At 40.5% G+C, this 16,815-nt stretch overlaps 2 protein-coding genes across 5 annotated transcripts in view; one reads left to right on the top strand and one right to left on the bottom strand.

Annotated features, from left to right (window-relative positions):
- Positions 1-4,520, bottom strand: part of CNIH3 (cornichon family AMPA receptor auxiliary protein 3) — a 282,061-nt gene extending 277,541 nt beyond the window's left edge. The window contains exons 1-2 of one of the 3 annotated variants that reach the window (XM_060301346.2): positions 4,308-4,520; positions 1,685-1,885 (exon numbers count right to left, since the gene is read on the bottom strand). In XM_060301346.2, coding sequence (XP_060157329.1) covers positions 1,685-1,699 — 15 coding nt within the window. In that variant the 5' untranslated portion in view covers positions 1,700-1,885; positions 4,308-4,520. Of the gene's footprint in view, positions 1-1,684; positions 1,886-4,115; positions 4,275-4,307 lie in introns of those variants that run through there. The other 2 variants (XM_060301412.2, XM_060301391.1) reach the window with 2 other exon arrangements.
- A 149-nt stretch (positions 4,521-4,669) lies between these two features.
- Positions 4,670-16,815, top strand: part of WDR26 (WD repeat domain 26) — a 42,460-nt gene continuing 30,314 nt past the window's right edge. The window contains exons 1-5 of one of the 2 annotated variants that reach the window (XM_030868400.3): positions 4,670-5,477; positions 7,324-7,423; positions 7,524-7,628; positions 13,183-13,319; positions 15,651-15,748. In XM_030868400.3, the coding sequence (XP_030724260.2) occupies positions 5,047-5,477; positions 7,324-7,423; positions 7,524-7,628; positions 13,183-13,319; positions 15,651-15,748 (871 nt within the window). In that variant the 5' untranslated portion in view covers positions 4,670-5,046. The remainder of the gene's footprint in view (positions 5,478-7,323; positions 7,424-7,523; positions 7,629-13,182; positions 13,320-15,650; positions 15,749-16,815) is intronic. The other variant, XM_030868401.2, reaches the window with a different exon arrangement.

The following is a 16,815-nucleotide window of genomic DNA, read 5'->3' as shown; positions in this document are numbered from 1 at the left end:
TGAATACTTCCACCTGTTCACTTCTGAATATAAGGCTCCTGTCTCTGCACTTAGATCCACCCAGTGTGCCACCCCTTCTCCCCTCACAGGAGGACACTAGATTCTTGTGGCATGAGTGGAATGTTTGTAGAAGGGGGAAAATAAGCAAGCACTGGAGAGACATATATGGAACAGTGGGTAAAACTGCCAGGTAACTGTGCCCTTCACTCTACTACATAGGTATTGGAAACTCCCCGTCCATGGAAGACCAATATAAAGACAATATTCAGACTTGTCTGGCTAGAGGTACACAGGAACACAGTTGAGTGGCAGAGTTGGGGTTAATAAGTGACTAGAGTCCACAGCTCAGACATATGAGTAATTATAAAATCTTCTTATATCTTTGAACTTCATTGCCTCAAATCCTTTTTGAAATGATGGAGGATTTAAGTTATATTTTGAAACCTTTCAAGATAGTCTTTTCCCAACGATCTGTTATATTTGATATGTCATTTGACTCACAGATCAATTCTCTGAGGCAGGTAGGCCAGTGCCATTATCCCCACTTCATTCATGAAATGAGTGCAGGGCAGCGAAGTTAAATGACTTGCCCAATGTCAATCAGCTGACTAATTGTTTGTTCCCCAAACAAAGAAAAGCTAGGAATGAAGCTAGAAATGTAAACACAAATATGTCCCTCTCCAGGGATACCTGAGATTCTGAAAACTACCTCTTCAAATAGAAATTGAATAAATTGAATAATATTGATGATGCTAAGTACCAGGTTGAGACACCAAACTTAAAACTTGACAGAAGAACAATAGTCTCTTCTAGTTTTTTTACAGTCTTTTGAGAAAATTTGGTTTCATGTTTTATTATAAACACCTATACTATCTCAGCTTTTTTTAATATAGTAGCTTTTAATTTTTACAGCTAAGACACTGCCGTGGACAGAACTTGTGATTTGTCATTTAGATATCTAACACCAATTTCCTGAGTTGCCTTTTTGTCAGTCAGGAATGTCCTAGATGAGTGTTTTGGAAACTTTTTTGAGAATGGCCTACAGAAGAGATATATTGTACTTTGTAAAGCATAGATATATATCTGCCATTGAAACAGAACTTCCACAAAATAATAATGACCTTTCCTATGGGTGACTGACTTGGATGTTTTCTACTCTTTCTCACTTTTCCATTTCATTTTTTTAAATTGTAATCATGACCAATACACTGATTTCATGACTCACAGATAGGTCAGGACCCACAATCTAAAAGCACTGGCTTAGACGAACAATACACAGATCCTACCTCAAAGAATTTATACTCTAGTTGGGAGATGCATATGTGCATAACTCACAGATATCTTGTAGTTGGAAAGTCTTTAGACATCAATTAGTTCAACTACCTACTCTGTAACATCCCTGAAAGCCTTTGCTTGAATATCTCTAGGACAATAAGTTGCCTCTTATTTGGAAGCTAGCACAGGCTTGGTCATATAAAGATTTGGTAAAATAGCACAGAAACAAGATAAATGAATCAAATACCTGAATATATATTCAGTTTTTTCCCCCCTAAAAGACAGCTTGGACCTTTATTCATAAATGCATCTCAGTTTTTTCCAGGATGAGGATGAAAAGGGGAAGGCAAATCAGGGGGACAGCAATCTAGAAAGGCTCCTCTCTGATAACTTGAAGAAGGGGTTTTACCAAGTTAAAAAACATTGCAAGGGCTTCCCTGGTGGCGCAGTGGTTGAGAGTCCGCCTGCCAATACAGGGGACACAGGTTCGTGCCCCGGTCCGGGAGGATCCCACATGCCGCGGAGTGGCTGGGCCCGTGAGCCATGGCCGCTGAGCCTGTGCATCCGGAGCATGTGCTCCGCAGCGGGAGGGGCCACAGCGGTGAGAGGCCTGCGTACCACAAAGAAAAAAAAATATATTGCAAGCAGACTTCAATATTGGAAGGTTAAATAAATGATCCTCAGAAGGAGGGCAAGGAGGCTGGAAGTCAGGAAAGGCTCCCCCGAGGAGGTGAGAAAGGAGCCAAGTCTTGGATCAGAAGGATGAAGAGAAGGTAGGAGGTATGGTCAGACGCAGAAGAAATGAGCCCAGCACATTTGGGGGACAGCAGTGAAGGGTTCAGAAAGGGGGTAGGAAAAGACAAAGTCAAAGAGAAAGATTCAGGTCAATCTACAGAGAGCAAGATAAACTCTGGATTGTATTCTCTAGGTAATACAGTGTTACTGAAGGTTTCTGAGTGTATGTAGAGTGGTATTTCAGAATTATTCATCTGCAATGGACTTGAAACCTGGCTCTAAAAAAATCCAGAGTTCAGACAACAGAGTCTCCAGCTGTACTTTAGAGAAAAATGTGTGCACACGTGGACTTCATAAATTCAGAATTCTAGTAACAGCAGTCTCGGTCTCATAAAATATAGAAAAGCTGGGGTATATATATTGAGTTTAGACACCAGTTGAGACGAGTTTCTTTTGCCTTTCATCCTTTACTTTTGTTCATGAAGTGTAAGCCGTGTCTGTGGCTACCAGTAAGTCATTGTTTCCTTTATGAAAGCTACAGATTTTATTCAGAAGCTTGTCCTCAGCACTGCTATGGGCCTCATAAATTATTACAAACGACTTTGCAAAATTTAATTTTGTATAAACAATAACAACGCTTTTAATAAGAAGTCTAAAGTTAACGAACAAACAGGGATCTCTGAAGTGTTAACTATCTAGTAATTCAGGCTCCTCTGGATATGGTGGCAGTGCCCTACGAAACTTAGCTAGAACTCAGGTCTCTTTCAGGTGAATAATAAAATTGAATGTGAGTCACCTTAAAATTACACCGCCACCTGGAAGCACATTTAAGAGATGAGACTAAAAGCTAAATCTCTGTCAGATCTTGCAGTGGTCTTCCTCTCCCTTCCTCTAGCCTGTGGATCAGTAAAGCTCAGGATTCTTTAATAATTTCTCATAAGCATTATTTTTAAAATTATTTTTCTAAATTTGAAAAGTAACCAAAGACCTCAAAGTTACTTTGAGCTATAAAATTTGCAATTTCAGAGCTATAAGATGCATTAGGGACTTCCCTGGCGGTCCAGTGGTTGGGACTTCGCCCTCCAATGCAGGGGGTACGGGTTCGATCCCTGGTCGGGAAGTTAAGATCCCACATGCCTCGAGGCCAAAAAAAGGCCACAAAACGTAAAACAGAAGCAATATTGTAAAAAATTCACTAAAGACTTTTAAAATGGTCCACATCAAAAAAAAAATCTTAAAAAAAAAGATGCATTAGTTGAGTCCATGTTTTTCCACAGGAAAACTTCTTCAGAGAAAGATTGTTTAAATTTCTGAGAAAATGTCTGTACATATCGGTGTATATGCTATCGACCACACACTGGTAAATAATTGTTTGGGGTAATGGAGACTATTCACCAATGATCAAGATTCAGCCCAGCTCTTCCTTGCCGCTTTTCTACATCCACATAAACGAGTAAATTACAGCGACGCTGAAGCCTCACAGTTCACCTAAACATTGCAAGCCTGGATCTCAAGTTGAGTATGAATTCTCCTTAAGGTGCATGTTTTGGAGGCAACAGCTCAGTCTGTATTACTGCTGCCTAAACTGGGCAGTGACTCAAGAGGCAGCTGGAAGGAGGTGCTGGGCAATAGCTAAAAAAAGAGTGAAAGCCCCTCAGCAAAGTCCCGCCTCACTACACCCACAGTCTTTTTCTGACTCCTTGGCCCCATCAGATATTGCTCTTATCCATTATCCCACCTTCCTGGGGTAGAGCACAGAGTCTCCTAGGCTCATCATCTCAAACCTCCTGGGATGGCCCGGGCACGACAACTGTGTGTGGCACTTGGCTGTGGAAGTTCGAGTTCTTCACACTCAAACGAAGAGCTGGTCAGTCCTGGTTACCATTAAGTGAGTCGACAAGGACTGCCACAGCCCTGTGCCTGGGAGTTCTCGTGACAAAACCTCGCCACCTGCTCGACCCCATCCTCGGCCAGGGATGGAAATCTGCAGTCCCTCCGCACGCCTGGCGTTTCTAGCTCACCCTGGGGTCCACACGCACACACTCGCGCACGCGATCGCCGCCCTCTTGTGCACGCCCGGCTTCGGAGGGACGGAACAAACTTACTTCTCGCCGACGCAGCCCAGCCAGGGCGCTGGGGGCGAGACCTAGCCGGCCAGGCCGGAGCTCCGGGGTGGATCGGGTCGGGTCGGGTCGGGGTCGGGGTCAGCCCCAGCCGGCCCGCCGGCCTCCCTCCCCTCGCGCCCAACCGGCCCCCGGCGCACGTGCCGGGTGACAGGCCCCCTATAGGTTCCATACCTGCCACCGGAAGTGAGTGAGGAGGGCAGTATAGGCATTTCCTGTGACGCGAGCGCCTGGACTCCATTAGGCAGCAGCTGGGGGAAGAATCAACACACCAGGGAGCAGAGCGGAGCGGACCCGAGGACAGAGGCGGCAGCTGCCTCCGCTGCCGCCCGCCGCCGCCGCCGCCACCGCCGGGGCTCAGCCCAGCGGCGGGCCCCACGCCCCCGCAGCCGCCCCGCGGCGCCCCCCGGCCCGACCCCCGGGCCGCGCACCCCGAGCTGCCTCCGGGAGGGGGGGGGGAAAGGGCCCGGATCCTCCTTCTCCCCCTCCTCCTCTCCCTCCTCCTCCCCCTCATCTCACCCCTTACCCTGACCCCTCCCCGGCCCCCCCTCACCCCGACCCTCTCCCCGGCCCCCGCCTCCCCTCCCCCGCCTCGCCCCACCGGCTTCCCACCACGGCCTCTCTCGGCGAGGAAACTCTGGCCTCCGCTTCCTCCTCCTCCGACTCGGACACCGGCGGAGCCTCCCCGCCCCCGCGGAAGAAACCCCGAGCCTCGGCGGCGGAGGGAGCAGGAGAGCCCGGGGCTTCGGCAGGCAGAGCAGGCCTCTCCCCTCCGTCCTCGTCGTCCTCGTCCTCGTCGTCCTCCTCCTCCTCCTCCGTGGTGGTAGTGGTGGGACTCCCCCCGGCTGCCCCTTCCGCCGCCGCTGCCGTCCCCCACCGAAGTAGCGGCCACAGCCTGGTCAGCGGCAGCATCATGCAGGCCAACGGGGCAGGAGGAGGAGGAGGAGGCGGCGGCGGCGGCGGCGGCGGCGGAGGAGGAGGAGGGGGCGGCGGGGGCCAGGGACAGACCCAGGAACTCGCCTGCCTGTCGGCCCAGAACGGGGAGTCGTCCCCCTCGTCGTCGTCGTCCGCGGGGGACCTGGCCCACGCCAATGGGCTCCTGCCTTCCGCCCCCTCCGCCGCCAGCAACAATAGCAACAGCCTGAATGTCAATAACGGGGTCCCCGGCGGGGCCGCCGCCGCAGCCTCCGCCACCGTTGCAGCTGCCTCCGCCACCACCGCCGCCTCCTCTTCCTTGGCCACCCCAGAACTGGGCAGCAGCCTCAAGAAGAAGAAGCGGCTCTCCCAATCAGATGAGGATGTCATTAGGCTAATAGGACAGCACTTGAATGGCTTAGGGCTCAAGTAAGTATCCCTTCCAGGCAGCTGGTGTGGACAGACCGAGGGAGGGAAGCTGGCGGGAGGGGAGGGCGGGGGGTGGCTGGAAAGAGCTCAGGCAAAGGGAGAATTACTGCTGGGCCCAGGATACAGGAGGACGCAGCTCAGACAGGCTGACCGGGGAGGAGGAGCCCACCTGCAGGGAAATAAGGGGAAATCAATCAGTCTGACAAATTGCGTGGTTGGGGGTTGGGCAGGGGGCGTAGAAACCAAAAGAGTCACCCCTCCCCGTACACCTTCAGAGCGTAATTGTCTGTCAATAAAGACAGATGCGGGAGTGTGTCTGTGTGTATGTTGGGGGAAGGGTGGATTAGAGCTGGTGGAAATAATGAACCTTGGAGGATTTGTTTTTCAAGGGTACCTCAGAGGCATCTTTGTGGGACACCTCCCCCCCGCCCCCAGCCATGACAGACAACCCAGGCAAACTACCAATCAGGAAAGACAATCACTTACAAGTGTTATGGGAACTGAGGGGCTGGGATAATTTGGAAGGAGGCTGCTGAATAAATCTGATGGGAATAATGGAGTAAGTTACCATGTTGATGTCATTTAAAGGCCCTTGTGTGTGTACAAGAGGCCTGCCACTAACTTGTCTGAAATCCCACTGTAATACCAAGAAGGCGACTGCCTCTGAAAAAGGGACATCTGATCTGGTGAATCATTTATTTTCAAATACAATTTAGATGACCTTGTGTACCTAAAGTAGGGTGAAGGTAGACGACCTTGGCCCCAAACCCCCGTTTTGTATACACACAAAGGAAAACCAGGGGTGGTGGAAAGTAGGATTGGTGGGAGTGCCGTGGAGCTTGATGGAGGATGAAGCAGAACCAGAGAGAATTAAGGCTAGAGAACAACATGCAACAGTTTCCAGCTTCAAAGCATAGATTAAAATAAGCTCTTAGTGTATTTTGGATTTATAGATTTGTTCTGGGGAGAGGGAGAAAAGAGCACTTTTTAAAAGTGACATAAGTATTTTGATTCTCAGGCAGATTATTGCACTGTTTTTTGCTGAAAAATAAATGGAGCTGAATAAGAAAGCATTGAAACATAAGCAAATATGTAAGACTGTTAAAGATTCTTAGATATCAAAATATCTGATGGAAGAAACCACATGTGGTGAATCGTTTAAGCTCTGAAAGAAGTATATCGAAGGAAGATTTCACTTTGTTCCCTAAGGAAAAGCATTTCCTAAATGCTAACAGAACATATTACTGAGACAAGAAGCAAGCTGACAGCAGCAGGAGGAAATAACTCGTGACTGTTTGGAACCTACACCATAGTAAATTTGCTATTTTTAGTATAGAGAGAAAGCGAATGATTTTTTGATGCTGGATTTATTTCAGTTTTAAAGATTGACCTATTAGAATTTCTTTGCAAACATAATATCTGGATGTAAGGCTTTTACCTAATACAGGTCATCTCCATCACCTTGTATGTAACTAACAGTTTTTATCTTTCCAAATGTAGTAACGTGGTTAGTATGTAGATCATGGTTTTTCACTTTTTTTAACCGGTTGGTTAGAACACATTTTTAGAAATTTTATACTTCATTAAAGACATTAAATGGAAAAGGAGGAAGAATTTATTTTGATTCTGGTTTCAAGAACGTTTTTGACTTGACTAGATGTAAACCTAGGTGGCAGTTTAAAAATCAAGTTTGTTTAGCCAAGCACATCAAAGCTATTTATTTCTTTTTCCTTCATCATGAGGTTAGCTTAAGAACTTTTGCAACTGTTTTCATAGACAGTAGTTTATTTGGAAGAGTAAACCCTAAAGTTGGTCAGGTCTTTTTTACACTGTATCTCTCCTGCAGCCAGACTGTTGATCTCCTCATGCAAGAGTCAGGATGTCGTTTAGAACATCCTTCTGCTACCAAATTCCGAAATCATGTCATGGAAGGAGACTGGGATAAGGTAAAGTAGGGCATATAGAGCTGTGTAACTGCTGCTAAAATTGTATATTTGATGTGCATTTTGTGACATTTCTGTTTTTCTCTTATACCAATTTTTGCAGGCAGAAAATGACCTGAATGAACTAAAGCCTTTAGTGCATTCTCCTCATGCTATTGTGGTAAGAGGCGCACTTGAAATCTCTCAAACGTTGTTGGGAATAATTGTGGTAAATACACTTTTGTTCTTAGTTTCACATTTATGCTTATTTTAGTAGGTTATTGATAACTCTAGGCTTCTGCCTCTTATAAAAGATAAGGCCTTAACTTTCAAATAATTAAACTTGTAAACTAGGATGAGTGTTGATGTTTTAAAGTTTGAGTTTTATACTTTTAAAATCATGTTTAGTAAATGTGTCCTTTGAACCTTTGAGTTTATAAATTAAGCTTTTGCTAAATTATGTTGAAAGATCTTTATGCTTTTGGTACTGTTAATAGGAGTTTAATATTTATAGAATCAGGAATAAATTATACTTTTATTATTTAAAATACTGAATGTGCTGGTAAAGAAAACATGTTTGGGTGTATATATATCCATATAGCCTTAAGTAGCTGACACATTCATTATCTTTTTTTAAAACAAATCTTTGGGAATTGTAGTTAATTCAAACCAGCTCCATTGGTGTGCTCACCATTTTCCATTCTTGCATTCCAGTTGTGTGAATTGACAGTGTCCAAGTTTGTATAATAGATATCACTCTGGTGGAGGTTTAGTATGCAAATTTGACCATTGGGCTCTGCTTACCGGCCTTATTTCCTGACAAGATCAGTTTAGTAGTTTAATCTGTTAGCCTCTTTCATAAATCTTAATGAATCTTTTATACTAATAGGCTTTAATTCTTCAGTAGATGTTGGTGAGGGAGAGGAGGGGATGAGTTTTTCCTAAGTCCTTGTGATTGGAAACCATGAAGAATCAGCTGCTGGCTGCTGGCTTTTTAACTTCTAGCTGATTCATTTGTTGTCAAAAGCAGTTTCCTGTCTGGTGGGGGAGGGACAGAAGGCAAATAGGAAGTGAAGTAGGGAAATCAGCTGTTTGTTAAATATTAGTAAATGCCTGTTACATTTTGATTTTTTTTTTAATTGGGTCAAACATTAATCTTTCTGCCTTTGTGCATAGACCTAATAGACTCTCCTGTTTCAGTTTTGGGTTTTTTTTTAAAAAAATCTTAATTACAAGAGTTTTCAAATTCTTAATATAATTGTTGACAAAAATATCCTAGAGAATGGACTTCAGGTGAATTAAAGGAGCAACCAATATGAACAAATACGGATTCAGTTAAATTGACGCTCTAGTGTTTTGTGGGTGGTTTTTTTTTTCCGTAAATACTAAAATTTTTAACTTATTATCAGGCATCTGATTCAATAGTAACGCATGGAATAATCAGTTCCATGGTAAATTTTTAAAATGAAAACACAGAAGTTAAACATCTATATTCAAAAGGATTGCAAATTTTCTAGTAATTAAATTTTCCCCAACCCATATGTTTGGGTTTTTTAAAAAAAAAAAAAAAATACCTAAGTAAATTTTTATTGGGCAGTTTTTTGTAAATTGTTAGCCCTGACAGAATGGAAGGTGACCCTAATATAAAGACAATTACAAGGCCAAAATAAGAATTGGGTTTCCTTTCCCACTGGACAAGTTAACAGTGCTTATATGGTGACAGTAGAGAACTTGCCCATGGACTATTTTAAAATAAGTGTGTGATTTCTTGGAGGATCATTATCCTTTTTTAAGCTTCATCCAAATTATATCTGTAATTTAGCAGTAAAAATTATTAATTAGGCACACTTTTTTTCTTATTTGTTTATAGTAATTTGAGGCTTGTGTATTGGGTTTAGATTATAACTATCTCATTAGAAATCGTCTTTGTAGATAATAAGGAGGAATCCTTTCTTTGTACAGCCTGTTCAGTCTGTAGAACATTCTAGGATCTAATAAGAGATGAAGATTAAATCTCTGGCTGAGCCTCACACCATCAAACTGTTTAGGTATTTATACACAGAAAGGGATTCCAACTTTATCTCACTTTAAACATTAATGAATCAATTGCTTTTAAAGATTCAGGTCAGCATTTTTTCACCTAATTGTGTTTAGATTTACTCCTCTCCCCCACTCCATCTCCAGAAGATAATCTAATGTAAATGTAAATTTGTCATAATACCTTAGAAGACAACTATTTGGCTTTTGTTTAACATAATTATTTTAATTGTATGCCCAGACACATTTGATAACTTAGTCTAGACTAAAGTTGTATTTTCTTTTTTAAACCTGAATGTTTCTATTGACCCAATCCACTCCCCCCTTTCAACCCCCGTATTTTTAAATGGTTTCTAGTCAAATGATACTAGGAATAGCAGAATTTTTTCCAGAGTTTCTGGAAGCTGAGCTTATGAATCAACATGTTTTAGTTTGGGTTCAGATATTCTTAGCCATGTCTGGGGAATTTGGGTGGGTATTTGAGATCAATAACAAAACTTTTATATGTCTAAAAATGTCTGATTCTTATTTTAATAGAATAGAAACATGCTTAACAAAAGTGTTCAAATATTGATCTACAGAAATTTACTAGTATATTTTAAAGTCAAATAGGGAGGAGTTTTGAAAACCATGGTTTAAATATAATTCATTTCTACTTTCCTCTGAGTCATGATTTAATTGCTATAACTTGGTTATAACCTTATCTCAGAGCTGGTCAGAACCACTGCTAAGTTAGCTAGGAGCTAACTGCCCTTGATAACCAGACTTCCTGTGTATCATAACTTCTGAGTTTCAGAGCTTCACATTGAGTTCAGTATAATTATATGGGAGGAAACAGTAAATCCAAATATTGGGTAGGGTGATGGGGGACAACAGCAGGATTTACCACGTGCACTATCTATCTTTCAAACTATCCTACCTAGTCACTTACCAATTTCAAGTTTTTATCAGATAGTAAAAGAGAAAAAATTACTGCTAGGCCCAAAGATGCTGAAACATTTTTCAGAGATCAGGAATGATCTCTTACAGAGGTCTAGTTAGGAGTTGGGGAAGGATACAAAGGAGAGTTTATTATCTCAACCTGTTTTCTTTTTTTCTTCATTTAAGAAGTTCATGATCTTTCAAAAAAAAAAAAAAAACCATAGTAAAGCCCTGTCCCCACCTCAGCAAACTTCAGTTTTGCCTGATTCTTTAAATTTTTTCAGTACATAATTAACGTCTTTTGTGACAGATGTTCATTTTCTTGAAACTGTATTTACATTTTTGTGCTTTAAATTTGGGGAAGTAAAATATAGCTTTACTTTCTCCATCTTTATCATATGTGTCAAATACTTGAATTGAACTGATTTTTAGGAGAATAAACAGTTTCTCAACCAAATCTCTAGCTATTCTTGGCCAGTAGCTTATTAGTTGCCATGCACACTACCAGGAATTGGTATCTGTTTGAGGGTATTCTTTGTCTTAATCTGGATAAAATGACTCATAGGGAAATGTTCTTGCGCTGCTTTTATAGCATTCCATGTATATACAGAAATATGTGTGTATATTGGCTTCTCTCAAAGTTTTACTCTGCGTTTCTCTTCTCTCCTGCCCTGCCTTTGCTCCATAGAAAGAGAGTAACATGTTCTAGTAGGATCTTGATGGGAAAGTAAGGGGGAAGTAGGAAATAGCAACTAGGGCACTGTCCCTACACACGTTGGAATGGGGAAGGTGGCGTGCATAGGACTTAATGATTGATACCCCCAAAGTTAAGACTTGCCCTGAATAAAAACAGACAGAATTTTCCCCCAGATTCCCAATTATTAAGAAAATTCAGTGAAGAAATTAAATACACATGCTGCCAATGGCATTTAAACAGAAAAATTCTGCAACTAAATGATACTCAAGTTTGATTCAAAAATCCTAGGTAAAGTGAAACTCTTAACATTATATTGATAAATGGAAGTATATGAACTCTTCATAAAGAGTTGAAGTTTTTTCAGAAGATAAAATGGTGAGAATATCCATAATAACTTTGAATATTTGATTTTTAGATTTTGTTCTATTTAGTCTTTTGTTTTTTGTCACCTGATGGACTTTAAAGTATTTTTTTTATTTGACATCTAGAGTTTAACGTTAGGTTACATGTGCAGTAACGTGTTTTCAGGGCATCTCGGTAACCTATTTCCGAAACATTCATTAGTAAATCTAACTTTACGTGTAAAATTTGTTAAGTGTAATTTTTCTAGTTATAGGAGCTTACCTCATAGTTTGAAATTTTTTCTTTTGTTCTTTAGCTATCGATTTAAGATTCGATTATTACCAAACATAAGCAATGTATCTTGTAAAAGATGTATTTAAATGTATGCCTAACTTACATGGGAGGGTTTGTTTGGTTTACTTTCTCTAGAAACGATTTTTATAAGCTTGTAGGTTATGCCTGCCTCCCCAATACTCCCTAAAAGAAAATCTTACAGAGCAATTCGTTATACTCTTAATTTTGTGAATAAACGATAATTTCTCCACACCATTTTTGACAGCAGTTTATTTTTAATGTCTTTTAAAGTAAGCATCTTAATGAAGAAGAAAAGGCTGTCATTTGGGGTTTTCTTTTGAATGCATTTGGAATCTTTACCTCTATGTTCCTTGGAATCTCTAAGTATGACTAACATTTCCTGTCTACTAAATTTTCTACCTGCATCAGTTGACTTGCTCAAGTGCCACAAGTAACAGATTTGATAAATGAGTCCCTCCAAGCAGTGGTCTTTAATTAGGTTTAAGGTTTAAAAGAAATTGCAAGCTTAATATTCGTAAAAGCTCTTTTGTCTAGCAAAAAGCTGCTAAAACTGCGATGATCACTTTCAAGTCAAAAGTAAAGTAACAGAGTAAAGGAACATTAAAAGTATTAAAGCTGTACACATTTCAGAAAAAAACTAAATGTGAAAGGGCTTCACAGTAAGCTGGAAATGGTTTGTCCTTTTGGGGGAAAAGAGTTGATAATAATTGTGCTTCATAGTGAAATGCATCAAGATAGTTACCAATACACAAAGACCTTTGGGTTCAACCTTCGATTGTTCAACCTTCGATGGCATCCCTTTATTGCCACCTAGAGACAGTGAGTCCATCAAGCTCATGCTTGTCCACTTTAGTCATAGGAAACTCAGTACTTTGCACACCAGCCTCTAATCCAGTTGCTGGACACCTTTTCTTACCTTTGATAAGCCAAAATATGACACTTTGTAACTTTGACCCAGTGGCTCCAGTTCTGCTTTCTGGTCTACTTAGTCCTTCTTTCACATTGTGGCCTTTAAGTAATTCCTCCATTAACTGGTTTTTCTGCTGTCTTTTTAAAACTTGTTGCATGAAACCCCCCAACAGCCATTATAGAAGTCAGACTTTTTAAAAAGCAAATTTAGAATACTTGAAATAGTTCTAGCTTTTCACGCAAGAAGTAAAATTCTAGGTGAATGTTTTGAGGGCAGAATTAATTTTCTCCTGTGTTGATGCCTTGGTCACTAATGATCTTTTCTAATTTGAGATTATTTGTTCAAAGCAGACTTTTATTAATATGTGAAATGGAGCAATAGGGTCACATTTAATCTGCTGTGACCCTATTAAATCAAAATATTTTGAGTCTTTTTAAAGCTTTATAACAATTATTTTTAAAGGGCATAGTAGAATGGTTTCTACTGTTCTGTTTAGGCACAAACATTTTCTGAAACTTCCATCAACTTTTTTCCCCTGACTGCTGCTTTCTGTCATGTCAGAGGATGAAGTTTTTGCTGCTGCAGCAGAAGTACCTGGAATACCTGGAGGATGGCAAGGTCCTGGAGGCACTTCAAGTTCTACGCTGTGAATTGACGCCACTGAAATACAATACAGAGCGCATTCATGTTCTTAGTGGGTAAGAAAGCTCAGTTCTTAGCTCCAGGTTGAGGAAGGAGCTATTTTTATCAAGGTTACCATTCCAAAGTTGCATTTCTTTTAATATTTTCCCAAGATGTGAGTATTGCTAAATTCTTGGGTAATATTTGTCTGGGTAATTTCACTTATGTGTGTACAAACTATTTTTGTCATCCTAGGAAGCTTTCCATATTGAAATAGAGAGATGCTTAAGTGGGTGAAGGGAGAAGAAATATGTATTAACAGTGAAATGCCATTTCATGATCTTCTATAAAAGCCCTGTGGCATAATCTTCTATTAAAAAAAAGCAATAAAGTTTCTAGTGTTGATGCATACAGACTTTTTTTTAACATATACTTGTCATGTACCAGGTCCTTGCTAAGCGTTTCATAGACACAATCTCATTTTATCCTCGTGTCGATCCCTTAAATGTTAGAGTGCCCAAACCCTTGGTTTTGGACCTCCCTCCCTTCTCTGTCTACACACACCTTCTAGGTGATCTCATTCTATACTATGCCTTCACATACCATCTACATGCCAGTGGCTCTTAAACTTACCCTCTCATCTGAACTCAAAGTGTATATACCTGATAGCCTACTTGACAGTCTCCATTTGGATGTCTAAAAGGTATCTCAAAGTTACGTGTTGAGAACAGAAATGCTTAATTCCCATTGTCCCTCCACCCACCCAGCCCGCACAAACCTGCTCCTCCTCTCGTTTTCCTCATCTTCGTAAACGGTGAGACCTTCTACCCACTTCTTCCAACAAAACACTTAAACCTCATCCTTGCATTTTTATCTTTTAACTGTGACAAGTATTGTTCACGTAAGGAAATGGCCCAGAAATGACAAGATGTCGAATTGACATGGTTTCTTCCTCTTAGTCCAGTGTCCTTTGAGTTATACCACATGACTTCCCATAAACAGACACGCGTTTGAAACCTTAGGGTATAATGTGTATTTTCAAAAGGGAGCAGAGCAACCATGGGTAACTTTTGGAAAATTCTAAAAGTAAACAATTTTTCGTAAAATTGATAATAACTCCCCAAAAGTTATTTTGGAAGCCAAATTTTTGCATTGTCCAACTTCTTTTATAGGGTTTTGTGAGTGTAATTACTTACATATTAAAAAGTAAGTTCTCATCAGCTAAGGCACTATATATTTAGTAAACAGCAAGAGAACAAGTAGTTCTGCTGTTGGGTAAGAGGCTATTACATTATTTAGATGCTAAATGTAATATGCTAAATGCAATATGCAGTTAAGAAAAGGAGGTGGTGATACTCAAGTTAACTGAGAGGTTTCTGATACTTACATGACCATTTATCAAGCTCTACCTATATACCAGGTAGTAGACCAAGTACTTCATATACTCCCTCTTATTTAATCCTCACTACCCTACTTAATACCCTTGTTACAAATGAGAAGAACAGATTGTCTGAGACCAGAGTACTAGGCGAAATAGCAGGAGAGTTACTTGCCAGGTCTAATCTCCAGGTTTGAATAATTCTTTCACTTCTTTTACTTTTAAAGCCTGTTCTTCTGAGAAGAGCCAGAACCAGGTCAGGGTCACACTTCCAGCAGGGGGCCCTCATGTATTCTCCAGAATCCATGAATTTAGCATTTATGCCTCCTTCGGCACATATAGTGAGTAATAAAACAGTTCCCAAATATTCTGCTTTGGGATCTCAGTACCTTTCACAAGATGACACAAGGATGATTATCCAATTATACCATTTCTTGAGTGGCATTTATGAAAAACTTTTGAAGGTATGTTGTTTTTGTTTAGTTAACTGAGTATGAGTATCTTTGAAGGTTTTTTTTTTTTAGTTTCGTTTTGTTTATTGAGGAGCAGTTAGGTTAGCATACTGGTTAAGAGAAAGTTCTGCAGCTACAATGCCTGGGTTCATTTTCTACTTTGCTGCTTAACCCTAAGCCAGCTACTTAAGCTTTCTGTTTCCTCATTTGTAAAAATAGAATAATAGTGTTTACTTCATACAGGATTGTTATGAACATAAAACGAACTAATATATGTTGAGTGCTTAGTTAAGAACAGAGCCTGGCACCCAATAAGAGCTACATATGTATAATGATACATAACAGTAAATATAAGGAAGCATTTTGTTAATAGATAGCATAACAATAATATCTACTATTCTATTGTTATATTCAGGTGCCAGGTTGTATTAATGAATTGGGTCCACTGTAGAAATTTCTTCCTGATTTATATTTCTTAGTAAGAACTAGATATCCAAAGTATAATCAGTACTTTTCAATTATGTTTAATTCAGAGAAAAGGGTTTGATATTTGGTGCTTTCTCCTGTCATATTTTTAGGTATCTGATGTGTAGCCATGCAGAAGACCTACGTGCAAAAGCGGAATGGGAAGGCAAAGGAACAGCTTCAAGATCCAAACTGTTGGACAAACTTCAGAGTAAGAGTCTTGAATTTTGATGTTTCTGTATTTTCTCTTAGAAATGATACTACGAATCAATTAGGAAGACTTGTGTCTAGACATACTCTTATCAAGTGGTTATGTAAGAGGAGTGAGGGGGAATCCATTAAGAGGCCCTTTATTTATTTATTTTTTTGATAGGTCTTTATTTTTTTTTTAAACACCTTAATTGGCATATAATTGCTTTACATTTTTATGTTAGTTTCTGCTTTTTAACAAAGTGAATCAGCTATACATATACTTATATCCCCATATCCCCTCTCTCTTGCGTCTCCCTCGCACCCTCCCTATCCCACACCTCTAGGTGGTCACAAAGCACCGAGCTGATCTCCCTGTGCCATGCGGCTGCTTCCCACTAGCTATCTATTTTATGTTTGGTAGTGTATATATGTCAGTGTAAGAGGCCCTTTAAATCAGAGACTTCAAATTCCACCATGGAGTCTAAGAAGCTAACTTCAGGAGTCAGTAACAGGATGCTGGTCCCAGAGCAAGTCTCCTTTCATTTCTTTTATGTAGTGATGCTCCGCTTAAGATTCTGTTTGGGGGAGAAATGCTGTGGTTAGAGAAAAAAACATGTAAACCACAGCTTTAAGCCACAAGTGTTTTAGATAGAGGGAGACTTCGTTTTATTGCTCTTCACTTTATTGCGCTTCGCAGATAACTGCAGTTTTTACAAATTAAAGGTTTGTGGCAACCCTGAGTTGTCAAATGATAGTTAGCATTTTTTAGCAATAAAGTATTTTTTAATTAAGGCTTGTACATTTTTTTTAGACATAATGCTGTTTCACACTTAACACACTACAATGTAGTGTAAACACAGCTTTTATATGCACTGGGAAACCAAAAAAATACTTGTAACTCGCTTTGTTGTGATGTTCCCTTTATTGCGGTGGTCTAGAACTGAACCCACAGTATCTCCGAGGTATGCCTGTTTTTTGTTGATTTCAACAGTAAGGCACAGATTTCTTTAAGTAAAATGTTTTACCCTCCTTCCAAATATTTTATATAACTTCCAAATTAGAGTAGGGGTTTCATTTTTGCCACAT

Source organism: Globicephala melas, chromosome 1 (genome assembly GCF_963455315.2).
Source record: "Globicephala melas chromosome 1, mGloMel1.2, whole genome shotgun sequence".
NCBI classification, from domain to species: domain Eukaryota; kingdom Metazoa; phylum Chordata; class Mammalia; order Artiodactyla; family Delphinidae; genus Globicephala; species Globicephala melas.
Note: the sequence above shows the minus strand (reverse complement) of the source record. Positions and strands in the feature narration are given on the sequence as shown.